At 36.1% G+C, this 16,151-nt stretch overlaps 1 protein-coding gene across 8 annotated transcripts in view; it reads right to left on the reverse strand.

Moving 5' to 3' along the window:
- SWEETIE (HEAT repeat-containing protein) overlaps positions 1-16,151 on the reverse strand; it is a 314,166-nt gene that overhangs the window by 188,776 nt on the left and 109,239 nt on the right. For all 8 annotated transcript variants that reach the window (XM_089806951.1, XM_089806947.1, XM_089806950.1 and 5 more), the window contains exons 10-11: positions 15,841-15,921; positions 15,413-15,481 (exon numbers count right to left, since the gene is read on the reverse strand). In XM_089806951.1, the coding sequence (XP_089663077.1) occupies positions 15,413-15,481; positions 15,841-15,921 (150 nt within the window). The remainder of the gene's footprint in view (positions 1-15,412; positions 15,482-15,840; positions 15,922-16,151) is intronic.

The following is a 16,151-nucleotide window of genomic DNA, read 5'->3' on the forward strand; positions in this document are numbered from 1 at the left end:
CTCCTCAAAGAGGAGACAAGTCCACACAATACATGTCTCTTCATTACCAATGGTTTGTAAAACAAATTTGGACCGATTACCAATATGTGTTATCTTTTAATTTGTTTAAACAAACCTCTCTAAAAGTTGCTGATCTGCACATAATAATCAGACTTAAATCAGAGATATATGCACATAACCCGATCATGACTTGGTTACTATATAAGGTGATCATTAAAAGAACAAGAAGGAATCTGCGGAATCAGATCATTTATATTCTTGGATATTGGATAACAGATATATAGGATGACAATATAGTGATGTGCATAATATATGTGTATATGTATTAAGACAAACAAATATGAATTAGTATATATATGCATGTTAGTAGCAGATCAAGTGACTTAATAGCATCTAATTTATCTGAACAAAGTTATTCATCAACACTCCCTCTTAACTAGCGAAGATAAAGAATCTAACCAACTATATACACATCACAATATGCTCATCTATTGTGAAAAGAGATATCACCTAACTCGTGATATAGAAGGATATAATATGCTCAAGAATATCAAGTCACATGATATTCTTCTTAAATATTTATATACAAGTTATGGTATGTGCACTAACATCCCATCTCATGATGTCTACCATAACAAATCTTGGCATATCAACCATGATTTTATCTAATAAAGAACATAATGATTTGTGACAAATATCAAGTCACATGATAGAGCACTAATCATTGTAAACTCGTCACATTCCAATGTTAGATACAAGTGTATATTATCTGAAAGATTATCACCTTTCAATAATGTAACAAGAGGGCCATAGAGTCATAGTCACACATATGACAAAAGAGTTTACACATAAAACAACTTATATATATATGAACAATTTTGAGACTTAATAACTAATATTGCAACCATACCAAGTTTCTTCCTAAAGTGTTCAGTTTTAACTTTGGAGAGAGACTTGGTGAGAATGGTTGTTGTTTGGTCGCTTGTACTAATATACTCCAACTAGATCACATTCATTTCTACCATATCTCTCACATAGTGGTAAGGAATCTCTATATGCTTTCAACGATCATAAAACACTACATTCACTAAGAGCTTGATACAACTCTGATTATCGTAGTGGATGGTAGTAGGTTTCAAGAGCTCACCAAATAGTCCCACAATTAACTTCTGAAACCATATTGCTTCTCTTGCTCCCATAGAGGTTGCATTGTATTTGACTTTTGTTGAACTTTGTGCCACTAAAGACCGTTTCCTACTTATCCAAGAAATCGTAGCTGATCCTATACTGAAGCAACATCCTGATGTGTTTTTTCGATCAGTTACACTTCCAGCACAATCTAAATCAAACTATCCATATAGATCTAGGTCAACATTTTCATATTTATGACCATATCCAATAGTACCTTGAAGGTATCTCAATATATGTTTGGCAGTAACAAGGTGTATCTCTTGTGGTTTACACAAAAACTGGTTCAAAGCGTTCACTGCATAACAAATATCTAGTTGAGTAATAACCAAGTACATCAATGATCCAATTATCTATCTATAAAGAGTAGGATCTGCAAATGTAGAGCCTAATGCCGATTCTTTCACCTTATGTAAATTGATTTCCATGGGTGTAGAAATCGATCTACAATTTAACATCCCAAATCTCTTCATAATATCAATAGTATACTTCCCATGATTCAAAAGAATACCATCAGATTTATGTCAGACTTCCAAGCCAAGGAAGTAGTGTAAAATGCCCAAGACCTTCATGTCGAATTCTAAGGCTAAATCCTTCTTACATTAGACGGTAAGGTTATCTTCCGCTATAATGAGTAGGTCGTCAACATATAAGATTAGTATTAACATGTTACATTTAATAATTTTAAAATAGAGATTTGGGTCTGTGTCATTCTTTGTAAACCCTTGTCCCATAAGATAGTTGTTGATCCTTTCATACCATGCTTAAGGAACCTGTTTAAGTCCATATAGGGCATTCTTCAATTTGCATAGATGTGAAACTGCATTATGAATCATAAAACCTTTGAGTTGTTCTAGATAGACTTTTTCAATAGTCTCATTCAAGAATACAATTTTCACATCCATTCGGTGGATCTTTCAACCTATAGCTGTTGCAATAGCTATGATTGCTCTAGTAGAAATATATCGGGCAACAAGTGCAAATGTCTCTTCATAATTAATACCTTCCTTTTGTGAGAACCCTCTTGCAAGAAGACGTGCTTTGTGTTTCTCTATATTGCCATCTGCAACATGTTTGATTTTGAAGAATCATTTGGAAGAGACAACAAATTTCTCTTTAGGTCTAGGTACTATATCCCATACATCATTTTTCAAAATGGATTAATACTCCTCTGTTATAGCATCTTTTCATACTTGATGCTTGAGAGCTTCTATTACACTAGTAGGTTTTCAATTAATGATGTCACTCATTAAGGCAACATAACTTGAGATCCTATTGGATCTCTTAACTCTCTCTAAAGGTCCCTTTGCGTTACCTAATTTTCAGCTTCCTCAATCATCTTTTTGGCCAAAGTGGTCCCTTTTGGTTGTTATTATTTTGAATTTCCTTTTGATACTCCCTCTGATTCTCAAAAGCAGTTTGGTTTTCATTTGTAGTTTCTTCTGGATACTGCCTCTAAAACTCAGGTACAAGATGCTCCTTCATATCTTTGCGTGAATCCTACATTTCTATCTCAATAGAGCTCTTTGCCTAAATTAATCAGGGTTAGAGTAACTGAGGGTGTAACTAGCATAGCTCATCAAAAATTTGCAGGCGATACCATTTTACCAATTAAATCCACCAAAGAAGCTCTAAATTACAAAGAAATCCTTCAGCAATATATGAAAGCATCAAGTCAATAGGTAAACAAAAATAAATTAGAAATCTTCTTTTCAAACAGTGACCCGTCTGTAAAAACGGCAATTTGTAAAATTCTAGGATATAAAAAAGGACCATGTCGGTTCCTCAAATTGGTGGTTAAAAACCTATGAGTCTTGCCTACTCAATGGTGGGTAATTCAACACAATTTGGCCAACGACTTGGATTGATACTGAACGATCAAATCCCCTACACTTTAGGCTCTGCCACCCACGCGGGTGTACCGTACATCTATCAATTCTTCAAACTGGTTTTAATACTTTCTATGGCAGATTTTAAATGATACTCTCAAAAGTGGCAAGTAACTTTCAAGGAGAAATCGAGATTAAGTATTTATGGTGAACTTTGAAAATAATTGGAAATAACAAAAGTGACTTAATGTGATGCAATTAATCAGGTAAAGAACTTCACCAATTGCAACTATAGATCTACTTGCAAGACCAGAACTTTATAAAGATTGCGTAAATAGAGTCTAATTCCTACAACCATAATATCATCAAAGTGTGAAGACAGAATGCACACCATCAATTACTGGACAGAGAACTTGAAAATATGAACCCTAGTCTAAATGACTTTAACCCCAGTGGTACAGACCAATTAGACAAACATCACATTGCATGTAATATTTGATAATCAAAGATGCATATTAAGTTCAATCCATTAAAAAAAAATTAAAAAATTAAAAAGGACAATATTGACAATGAGTTATTGAACATCCAAATATCCAAATTGGGAATCAAAGGAAAGTATCTTTATATTGCCATTAAAAAGTGAACAAAGCAAAACAATATCAATTACATAAACCTTAAAACTGCATCCAAACTTCCGCTTGTCTTGTGATATTGCATAGAGGAAACTATATCCGAAAATTTGCCAAAAACTTGTATGTATAAAAATGTATCTATATAACCTTTTCTAATGAGATCTCGGTACCCTTTCTTATAGAAAAAGAAGGGGTGCAACAAAGTTTCCTATCTCTTTGAAGTGCAACTAACTTTTAACTAATCTCATCAATCATAGAATAAATATACTAAATGCCTATGATTAATCTTTATGCTGTCACTCAACCATGGCGACCTCTTCCTCCTCGTTGCTCCATGCTTCCACCTATGCTGATTCAGGAGCAGTCATGTAATCTTTTATCCATTTCAAAATCTGAACAGCATAGGCCATACAGATTGAGAAACTCTTGGGATGAATTTCTGAAGGTCCTACCATTTCTTTCATGTGGCAGCATGCACTTCCATTTGGAACTTAATAATGAATTTGTTTTCTAAAGTAATAACCTTATCCAACACTATATGAAATTCATTCACTTGAAAGTTTATTTTTTCTCTGAATTGAGCCACGGCTCTTTGAGGTAGTGTTGCCATCTCGTTTCTCTGAACTTCTAAGTTCTTCCTTTTTATCCCTTAGAGCAGGTATGGCACAATGTTCTATAGAAGCAATGGTTACTATCTTTTGTTCTATCTTCTGATGTTCATGTTCCATATATGCCAGATTCCTTGATATAGCTTCCAACATATCAACAATACCTTTGATTTGTGGGGGAGCATTAGGATCTCTTTTGTGATCTCATAGAGTCTACCTAATTCAAACCTGGAGGGTTTCCACTTTCTTTCTAATATAGACAGCATGGCTTTGTTTTTCTTGAAGAAGTCAAGCATATAATTCACATTCTGGAACCCTTCATATACCTCATCGCATTTTCCCAGCATCATCATCATCCTAAAAGTCAAAATTTCTTCCAAATTCCTATAAGTGCATTCTTTATGCACATCTTTTTCTCTCACCTCTTCAAATTTAGTTTCTTCAACTGTAACAACAGAGGCTGCTTGGCAAACTCCAAATGCATTTGGTGCAGGAAGGACTTTCAAACTACTGAGTTCACTTTCCAATCTCGTAGTCTTTGTATACATCTTGTTTATTATCTTGTTCATATCTATTTTTCTTATCTGTAATTCTTCAATTTTTTCTCGCATGTGTTTCATCTGGGCTCTATTGAACATTGCCCTGTGCATTAATTCAGTAGCAGAGACTAATGGACTGGTGTTATCAATTGTCTGAACTACTCTCATACCTTGTGTTCCTCTAGAAATGTCTATTAATGTCACCCAAGTGGCCAAAGTCTCAGTTTTGGGGTCAAACCCAAACCCTTCTATCTTTTCAAGTATTCCAATTTCAGTAGCAAATCTAGCATCTTCTTGCTTTCTTACTTGGTCAAGCAAAAACAATTCTTTGAGCGTTAACCCAGGCACAATAAGCCTCTTATGTGCAAGAGATGTCATCCAAATGTAGTTCATTAATCATTTGCTGCACTATGGCAGCATGTTGTGATTTATCTGCTCCCTCTAACCTTTTCTTCTTTCTCTCGTCAAAATCTTTCATCTTCTACTTGATCCAAAAGTCTTTAAACTCATGAGCCTTTGTGAAATCATCTCGTTCAATACATCTTTGAGGGATTGCCTCTCTCTCATCCTCTATGTCTATTGGTTCATCGTTTTCCCTTGTCTGCACATGATAACCATGCACTTGTTCTTGGAACACTGGGGCTGGTTGGGTCTCCTTAGTCACAGTACTTTCCTTCAAGCTCCTCAAGATATGAGCCACCTCTTATGATCCTTCTCCTTCATTAGAATCATAATAAGTAACCAAGGAGGTACTGCTTCTTCCAAGTGGATCAATTTGTTGCTCTGAAGCAGAAGAATTTGAATCATTTATTATCAACTTCCTCTTCTTTTTGGTTGGTGAAGGTTGTGGTTGTTCAACTTCCATCCCCTTTTCTTGCTTCAAGTGTTCCTGATTCAACTTGTCAAAGTCCTGGATGCACTTGTCAACTATGATTGCTTCCAACTCTACCTCTTTATGAAAATGGGGAAGTCCCTCCCTCAGCCTCTGATTCTCAATCTTTAATAACATTCCACATTTCTTCAAACTTTGCATTGTTTCAAGAATATCATCACAATTTTGGATAATAACTTCTTCCATGTTGAACTGATGATCATGCCTTGCAATGAAAGATTTTATATGTCCTTCAGGGTCATATTGTCTTGCTTTGTCATTCTGAAACCAAAAGTCTTTCACAATATATTCGTACACTTCTTTTATCATTGAATATCATATTATAAAACCATCAAACTTAACAGAATAAGGCATATGATTCCCCTTTCTCCTAGGATATGCAATTTCCCTCTCTATCCATATCAGTTGCCACATGAATTCCAAAAAGCCTACCCTCTCAATAGAAATTGGGGTAATTTGTGAGGTGGTTGCCTAGACCCATATAATCTAATTAATGTAAAGTCTGGCTTACACAACCAATCCCCAAAAAATCGAATTCATAATTTATGTCAAGCAAATACACTTTTGGTCTCCGCATAATATTGATCTGCTTGGGTATTCTTGTAACTGATCCTCTAAGCAATCTAATGATCCGCACAACAAACACATCCCTAAATATTTTGTAATCTCCATCCTTGCCATGCTTGTCCTAGGCTCTACACCACATCTAAAAGGGCAACGGACTACCTTGGTCATTGGTTGTGGTTTTCAAGGAGTCCCTAAAGTGGCCAGCATTTTGAAACAGGAGCAAATGACACAGTAGAGAATAGTTTTTTAAAGTTTTTGTTGTCTTCCATCTGGCAAGTTGTGTTAGAAATGACCTCTTGATTTCACTAGCAAAATCAAATTCCAAGTATAAGGGTTTTGAATCCTCATATACATATACATGTAGTCGGGAGCGATCTTATATTTTGAATCTTCTCCAAATAACTAAGACCATGCATAATAGGTGTTCTTGAAAAAACCCATGAATTTGTCCACAGAATGAGGGCCCATATGCCCAACTGGCATTAGCTTATTGTTCTGACCTCTCATCATGAAATAGGAAATTTATGTAAATCTAAACTTCATCATTCTTTCATAGTCAATTCTGAGCTGCCCTCTTTCGATTTTAGTAAGGGCTTGAGTGCTCAAACCAAAAGACTCCTCAATGCATGATCTGGTGATGGCCAGTGATGGCAGTCCGTCTAGTTTCCTAATTGTCCTTGTTGCTGGTTCATAATGCTCAAGGCTTTTGAAATCCATAGAGGCCACCATACAACTTGTTTGCACTCTCTGAATTCTTCATTAGCTTCAGACAGTACTTTGCAAACAAAAAATCGCTTCTCTATTAGCTTGTCATTTCTATTCTCCATTTAATTCATATTCATGACTTCAAACATTTCGCACAAGTGGCAACTTCTCTACTTCGCCCGTCTGTCATCTCAAACATACTTGTAATTAATGCCTTGTACTTTGGGGACAACTGAAACGACATATTTCAACTTTTGAGATATTTATAAATTATTTTGACACTTTCACAAGGTCATTCTATTGCCCCTTCCGAAATCCCAGAATATCGCAACTTCACACTGCTTATTCAACAATGTCCTTGAAATAGCAAAAGTCGCCACTTCGTAGTCACCCTCTACTAGTACATGTGATTTTGTAAAAAGTCACTACTTCACAAGCTCCTTGCTCCAATATACCCAAAATGCGAAAATCAGCATATCGCATGGCATCCTCTGTCATCCTCGAAATAGTGAAATTTCGCTATTTCGTTGGTGTCTTTGTTTCTTCCTTCCAAAATGGCGAGAACATGCTTTCTTAAGTGTTTTATCAAGGAGAAACTGAAAAATTCAGAGTGTATTTGGCTTAGAAATTCTTTGGGTCTATGAGAGCCTTTCCTTGTAAACATTTAGGTATCCCAATTGATAAGGACAACAAAACCTCAAAAGCTAGGGAATTTATTTTAAATAAATTTGACCAAAAGATGGTTAACAAGAGAGATAAATGGCTCAAAACTATTGGTCAATTAACAATGGTAAAAGCGGTCCTCTCTGCACTACCCTTGTATCAAATGGCATGTTTACTCTTATCTGTTAAGGCTAACTCTGACATAGACAAAAAAAAATGAAGAATTTCTTTTTGCAAGGCATTTCCAACAATTAAAAAATGGCTTTAATTAGTTGGGATAAAATTTGAAAACCTATCAAAAATTGAGACTTGGAAATTAAGAGATTGAAATGGAAAAACTAGGCTACAATAGCCAAACTGATTTGGAGGATGTATCAAAACTCAGAAAGCAAGTGGGCTAAAATTCTTTACAACAAACATTTGGATCCCAATGACAAGATAAATATCTTCAAAATCTACAATCCACCAAAAGGTTCCAAAGTATGGCACTTTATGATGGAAAGAAGGAGAATTATAACAGAAATAATCCCTTGGGGCATTGGTTTAGGAAACAAAGCCCTATTCTAGGAAGATTCTTGGGGTGCTTATTCTCTATTGTCTGTGGTTATATCCCCAAATATCAAGAACACTCTTACCAACTTATGGGGAGTAACCTTAAACAACTATGTGGAATTTCCTGAAGGAGACCCAAGTCTTGAATGGAAATGAAAATCTTCAGATAAAACACCACTAACAATTGACAAGAAAAAAAAATTATCCACCCTTCTAACCTCCAAGACCATTAACCCCAAAAACTCGGATAATTCTCCTATTTGGTTAGGCTCTAAAACTGGTAACTATAAGGTTAAAGATGGATATCAAACCTTAGTTCAAAACAGAACTAGAAACAAACCAATCTTCCTCTCCACTTATGTTGGGATAAGTTGTGTTAACCTTAAGTAGGTATGTTTACCTGGGTCAGACTTCAACATTGTATCCTAACTGTTGAATGGTTTAAGAAAATAGGCTTTAAAGGCCCCTCTAGATGTGTTTTATGTGAAGCACATGAAGAAACTATATATCATATCTTGCTCAACTTCCCTTTCGCGCAATCCTGTTGGTTTTGGCTACTTAAGAAACTACAATTCTACATTCCCCTTCCAAATAATCTTTTGATCTCTTCAAAAGTTGGCCTTCTCCTTTCAAAAATAATACCTTTTCCCCCTTAACCAAAATAGCCCCTTATTTTAATCTGGGAACTATGGAAGGAACATAACCATAGGATCTTTTGCGATAAAAAAATGGAATCCAACAATCTAATCAATAAGATAAAAGCTAGCATTGTAGAAGTAACAAATAATAGACTTAGACAGATTAGATCTTCAAACATCTTTTTACAATGGGATAATGAATTCTAGAATAATTGGTATAATCTTAATATCCCCCGTCATTATGGTAAGGGTAGAAAAGATCCATTATTGCCTAGACAAAATTGCACATTGACACCAACAAAACTAAATTGGTATAAACTAAACTTTGACTAGGCCTCTCGTGGTAACCCTAGTTCGGCGAGTATTGGAGGTGTCAATCATAATGGGAACAAAGCCATAATTGATAGATGTGCAAAAGCTATAAGGACGGCCACAAATAATATTGCTGACCTAGAATCCCTATCAAAACGCTTGGTTACGAGCAAATCTCTTGGAATAAGAATCCTTGAGATCGAAGGAGATTTCCAAATTGTAATTAATGCCATCAAAACGGGATCAACCCAATTGGTGCTTAAATTCCAAGTTACAAGGAATCATGGGTCTCCTAAAGTATTTTAACATCAGCTACAAACACAATTACAGGGAAGGTAACACAAAAGCAAACAAGCTTGCAAACTTAGGAATTGAAGGGAAAGATATTTTTGACAAAATAAAATTTCAATCGCCTAATAAGGAACCTAAGAGCATTAACTTCTGAAAATAGGGGAATGCCCCTATAACTAAATTTTGTAAATTCTGTAATTTTCATGAGTGGACTTGGTCACGGGGCAGACTGGAGGTTTTCTTTCCTCCATTCTTTCTTACTGGTGCCCATTTTGAAAGGGGGTATTGAAAAAAAAAAAAATTTGATTAATAAAATTCCTTGGCCTTTGGCCTTTTACTGATCAAAAAACAATATTGGGTATACATTACCATTATTATTAATTATTCATTTTGAACTCCTTTCTTTGCAGTTGCAATGAGTCAAAAGGTCCCACAGTTTCCCTCCATTTCTTAAGTATGCACTAGGTTATACCATTCTTTTTGAGTTTTTCCAGCAGCTAGGTGGCAATTTATTGGTGATTTCCAAGAGCATTTACCTCCCCTAAAAGCCTATGATGGACTTTCTTTACATTTCTCACACCTACACAATTTTGTTTGACCAGTACGTCACCCTCAGAGTCTGATCCCCAATGAAAACACAACTTGGAAATCAAGGAAGAGGTGCAGCTGATCTGGAAAACTATTTCCTAACCATTTGTTCTCCAACACTCTGATGTAGATTTCCTACACAAATACAGCATCTACTTATATTTCCAAATGGTGTTTCCACAAAGGAGATCGACAATAAAATATATTTTGTAATTTTTCTTTCATGCGTATTGCTCATGATTCAAACAAGATAATATAATTTTATTTCCTGATCTGCAGTACCTGTGAATCCTATAAATTCCAAGCTCAAATTTCACATCTGAGTGAAGCAAACCTACTAGAAACTATCATGTCTCCCTGAACCAGTTCTTCTTCTCAGTAAATTGCTAGCTTGTTTCACCATTTCGATGAGCTAGCATAAGTCGTTAAGAATGGTATTACGGAGGGGAGCCTAACTTAATTATTGATTTCACTTTGACCACCCTCCATAGCTGCGGTTTTGTCTCTTTTGGCTTACGTATGGGTCCTATCAGGCACCTGTCATCAGTAACTCACCATTTGAGTCAGCACGTCACTGGCTCTATGTAACGCTCGCCCAGCTGGTCGTTCCGTTCTGCAGCGTAACTCCTACGTCTCTTGCTCTTTCCATTCAGACACGTATGGCATGATAGGGTGGAGGAGGTGTTTTGGAAAGGCATTCAACTACTCTGCAAATTGTGAAGGTAACTTTTGCTCTGGTCTTGTTAAGGACGTTCATCCTTCTGTTCATGTTGGGACGACAACCCCATACACTTATTCTCTTTGTATACTCATCCATATGCTTGGCGTGCTTCTTCTTGCAGTGCTAGTGACAGATACTGTAGGCACGGGTTAGTAGTATTGATCGGGTGGCAATAGAAGTAATTCACCAATTCTTGAAGCAGACCCGACGTGATAAAGATTCACTGGATTTGGCTAGGCGTACTCATCCTGAGCGTTGGAGTTCACTAATCACGGTAGCTTGCTAGGGACATGCGCATATAAATTGGACTTCTCCTTCAGCACGAAGGATTTGAATTCATTTGCTAGATTGCTAAACCATCGTCAATTCTGTGCTAAATTCTTTTGGATAGCAAAACGATATGGTGGACGGAATTGCTTCTTTTTAGTGAGTCAATTGTTGTCTTGTAGCTCGATTTGAGCAGACCTGCTGTGGTTCGATTGATTCATTGGTCACATTAAATGTGTTGCCAGTTTGAATCTGCACAAATAATCATTTGGACTTTTCTTACGTGGATTACTGTCAGTCTATCATAGAGAACTAAATTTGTGCTGCAAATGCATGTTACCTGATCTTATCAGCAATGCTTCACATGACTGTTATTTCCCACATAGTCATTCTGACTGCCATCTGGTCTATTTGCTCCAGTTGGTGTGTGTGCACATTCTGATTAGTTTATTTAGAATTGTGGCATCCGTTATTGTTTAAAAATTGAAATTGCAGTAAACTAGCCATTAAGTGAGATTTTTCCTCAAGGACATCACAGAAACCAAAACATTGTTACCTCCCAATTCCTAGAGATCCAAGAGCATTATCATCCTCACAAAAGTTTGTTGAACCAAATTTCTCAACAAGGGTTTCTAGAAATTTGTGCAATGATAAAACAAATCCATTTCCTCCATTCTTTTCCTCATGCTTCGAGATTTTTTGACTCCATAAATTTCACTTACAGTGGGGTGTTAGAGCATGCAAATTAGTTGTATTAATTAATGTGCACATGCTCAAGAATATTGTCATGCATATTAGTATGCATTATCAGGCACATATTTGCAAATTCATGCTCTAACTTAACCTCACTTACTGAACCTAAATCTAGGATAGAGAATCTAGCTAAGCTTCAATTTGCATATTGTGCATATCATGCACTTAAGTTTGCATATCTTAGCTTTTGTTAGCTATTTTTACTAACTGTGAGCTTTTGGATATTGTTAGCACTCTTGCTTTCTATAAAAGCAAGTCATTCATGCATTGTGATGCATTGCAATGCTAGTCCCAATTCAATGTTTATGCAATCAATAAAGAATTCCAGGGTTGCTTTAGAGCATATTATCTTTGTTTGGTCTCCTTTGTGTGATATGTGTTTTGCTTGCAGATGACTCTTGGCTTTTGTAGTAGAGCATAGAAAGTTTTTAAAAATTCAAGCCAGGATGTTCAAGAATTTATACAAAGAATAAGTCAAATCAAGTTTTTGCAGCATGGTACATTGGTACCCACAATCAGACCTGTCTAAGTTGTGATTGGTGCTTACAACACAGACAAGTCGAATCAATTTTTTGCAGTCTGGTACATTCGTACCCACAATCAGACCTCGGCAAGCTTGACTGGCGCTTACTTCAGCACACTGACTTTTAGATGATCCTTGATTTGGTTAAACAACTATATTTAGTGGCCCCTCTAATTTTAGAGACCATCTTGAACTTTGGCAGAGCAAAATATTCCAGGTAGTCCAAGGCATATTCCAGTAACAGAATCCTTTCCCCAACAATTGAGAATATTCTCAAAATATTTTGTGACAGTTAAACAGTCATCACTTTTTTACTTGCACAAAGGGTTGACCAGATTGACCAGTAAGATACAAAGAGCAGCAGTTGGTTTTTTTCCCATAACTTCGTCATACAAACTTGAAATTGGGAAAATCATATATAGTTAAATAGCTGGTTGCGGCAAGCATCTTTCTAGCATTTAATATTTTTAAGATTCTTTGTCAATTTTCCATTCGGAGCATCCAAAGTCAAGGTTCCTTTTGGGCTTCTGGAGCTATAACTTGAGCAAATGAACATTGTTTTTTCAACTTTCCTGCATTGTTGGAAATCTCTTGGAGTCGTCTATACAAATTCACAATCATATTTCTCAGATTGTGCTCCAGGTACTCTTTGTTCTGAGTTTTGTTTTTTCACCATCTGCTGGATTACTTGGACATTTTATCACTTGGGATAGATCTATTTGTTCGAGAGGATCATATTTGGTGTGCTAAACATGTTTTGAAATTCTTGGGATCTGAGTATTTCATCAGATATCATAGATATTTTGTTCCGTCCTATTCCCCGCTTGACAAAAGGCACATTGAGTCTTAGCAACATAACATCTTGACACATCTCAAGTTGCTTAAATTTTTTTCTAATATTTATGGACTCATTCCTACACCAGCCATAGGGAAAGGTAGGATTGCTTGAAGGATCATCAATGGGAATGTTATAAGATCTTTTTAGACCAGTGAAGATCATGACACTATGTGCGCTTTATTTGGCATTGAATGTACACATTGGACTTACCTTTGAGAGATCTTTGGAGACCCTTATTCCTATCAATTCCCAAAGGATCTTACAGCAGATTGCCTTATTCCTTGAGCAAATGTAGATTACATACCCTATGATTGTGGTACACTTACAATCTGTGAGTTGATTGCTGACCTTACATGCTCAGATGGATCAAAGACTTGTATCTCAGTATTCACTCTTCACAATGAGACACCATATTAATCATCTTCAACCTCTATCCTGATCCGATAGGCATTGCCTCATACATAGTCCCCAGTGATTGAGTGCAGCAGCACATTGTTCTTCCAGACACAATTTCTTAGGAATCATATCTTACAGACACATCGTAATTGTCTATGGAGTGTTATGTTAAAGATATGGAGGATTATTTTGAGGACATTCATCTCCTCTTTCCTGAGAGTCACATCAGTGTTGTCAACTCATCTTTATCATGGTTCCTGTTCTTCAACTTTTGCCGAGTTTTAATTTCACATCTACATTGATAGGGCATGCACCTGATTGGTTTATGGCATCATTATCTAGCATGGACCTAGCAGAATTTGAACAGTTTTCAGACACACATACAATTTGCATTGATTCTTATTTCATCCAGTTCATGCGAGTGGCTTCTCCTATATCCAATGGCTTTGTTTCTTCCTACGGGGAGAAATATAGTTTGCAGGCAGTGGATCATGTTCTATCTGTAGACATTCATCATTGGCACAGAAGCTACTTCTTCATTGATGGATTTCTATCTTTATCCTCTCTCTTTGCGGAGAGGGGAAGCTGGCAGGGGAGGGGGGAATATTCCTATTACATATATGATAGATTCATTACATGGGGGGACACTTGGAATCCTTCATCTGAGTCACGTTAGTACCTTTTTTTCTCTTTTTGAATTGCATCTCTCACTTTTGGAAAGGGGTTTTTTTCCCATGTGGTCTTCTCTGTTTAGCTAAACCTCAGTAGTGTGCACTGTGAATTACATTGCTTTGTAAATGAGTACCCAATCAGGCCTTCATTGTGGGAACCACACATTGATTGGAAACATATATAGATAAACTGGAACCAGGGGAACATACGATGCATGATTGTAGGTGATGTCAGGTTTATGTCATTTCAAGCATTCAAAGGGGGGTTTAAGACAAAAATCATTAAGCTGTCTGGTTTAATACTGCATATGTTGTTCATTTCTTTTCACCAAAGAAACTCCAAAGCATGGATATATTCCCATTAAACACCAGTGAACTTAAAAATAAATTGACATATGCTAAATTTTAAGCAACCACAGAAACTGTTTCCAGGATCTGATTAACACGGGTCAAACTAAATTCAACAAATCAGAAGTCAAAAATGCCAGATATTGGTCATTTGTCAGTGAAGGTGATAAAAAAATCAAGAGGCCCTATCTGGAATTTCAGGAGATGTAACAAGGACAAGAAGAACTCCAAAGAGACTTTGCTGGAAGACCTGGATTTCAAAGACAAACAAATACAACAATGATGCAGCAGTTGTTAGATCCAATGATTTAATATCTGAAATTCATCAACCTATTGGTTGGACATGGATATCCTAGTGAGAGTTGCAATATGTAATCTATTTCATTGGTAGATTGGCTAGGCTCATGTGGGCTGTATATGGCCATTATGATAACTGTTCTAGTTTTAGAACTGCTGCTATTGTTTGACTGCTGATCTACTACTGTTATTTATATTTATGTTCCTTTTAGTACTCTATTACCAATTTTAAAAAAAGGGATCACATTCCCTATCCCCAAAATAGATTTAACTTGACCTATGCATACACTTTCCTCTTTTGAAAATTTCATCTGGAAACCATTTTTCCTAAGCTACCTGCATTTATCAAAGTGTGTGTATTAAATTAGTATTAATGATCTCAAACAACACACAAATATTTCTTATGTCTCAGATGGCACAAAAGGGCTAAAACTAGTTTAAAAAGAAGTTTCCAACTCCTGACAGCTTACCTGAAATGGAACTCGTAAAATTGTCTCACAAAAGGCGGGAAAACACCTTTGTGATTAAGTGGTGCAATAACAAAGTAACCAATAAATCTTGTTTCATTCAAGGTGAAACAATAAGAAAACTTACAGGTAGTGAAGAGTTTGACAATGTTTCAACTAAAGAGTTATCAAGAATCTCCTTTGAATCCAGTGAAACCTGCACCAGAGAAAAGAAGTTCTCAAAACAAGCAGCAAAATGTAGCATTAAAAAGGTATAAAGTCGGGAATATAAACAAGACCATTTCTCCAAGCCTCACACCTTCATGTAAGTTTAATTAAGATTTGCATCCATCCTTATGTTTTTACATGTAATATTCAAATAATTTAACCGATAAAAAGAGGCGCTGACAAAAAAGTTCATTGGCACAATAGTTAATTACCACAGAATATTACACATGTATTCGCTGCTCCACTATTCAATGGATTTTGTGAAGTACATGACAAAATAGATTTCACAAATAATCCATGGATGCATTAATATATATAAAATTGGGGAAAAGTTATGATAGGACAAACCTCACCCAGAGTGGTCAACAAATGGGAGAGAGTCCGCAGTGTAACTACAAGCATCGAAGGGCTTGTATCGGGAAGGCAAAGCTGCATTGTGTAGCAAAGCATGTCATTAGAATTAATGCACTCCATATCAAACATGCCAATCGATGTTTTGCAAAATTGACTATCATTGACTTTATATATAAAATCACTTATGGCGTCAGTTGCAGTAAAATATCAACTTGAAACAATTTTTAAAACTCATCTTCACTGCACACAATAAATTCTCTGCACTACATAATGTGCAGCTAAGATAAACAAAATGAACTATATTG

The sequence above is a fragment of the Cupressus sempervirens genome, chromosome 10, assembly GCF_028749045.1.
Source record: "Cupressus sempervirens isolate cs-2001-9-10 chromosome 10, ASM2874904v1, whole genome shotgun sequence".
Lineage (NCBI taxonomy): Eukaryota > Viridiplantae > Streptophyta > Pinopsida > Cupressales > Cupressaceae > Cupressus > Cupressus sempervirens.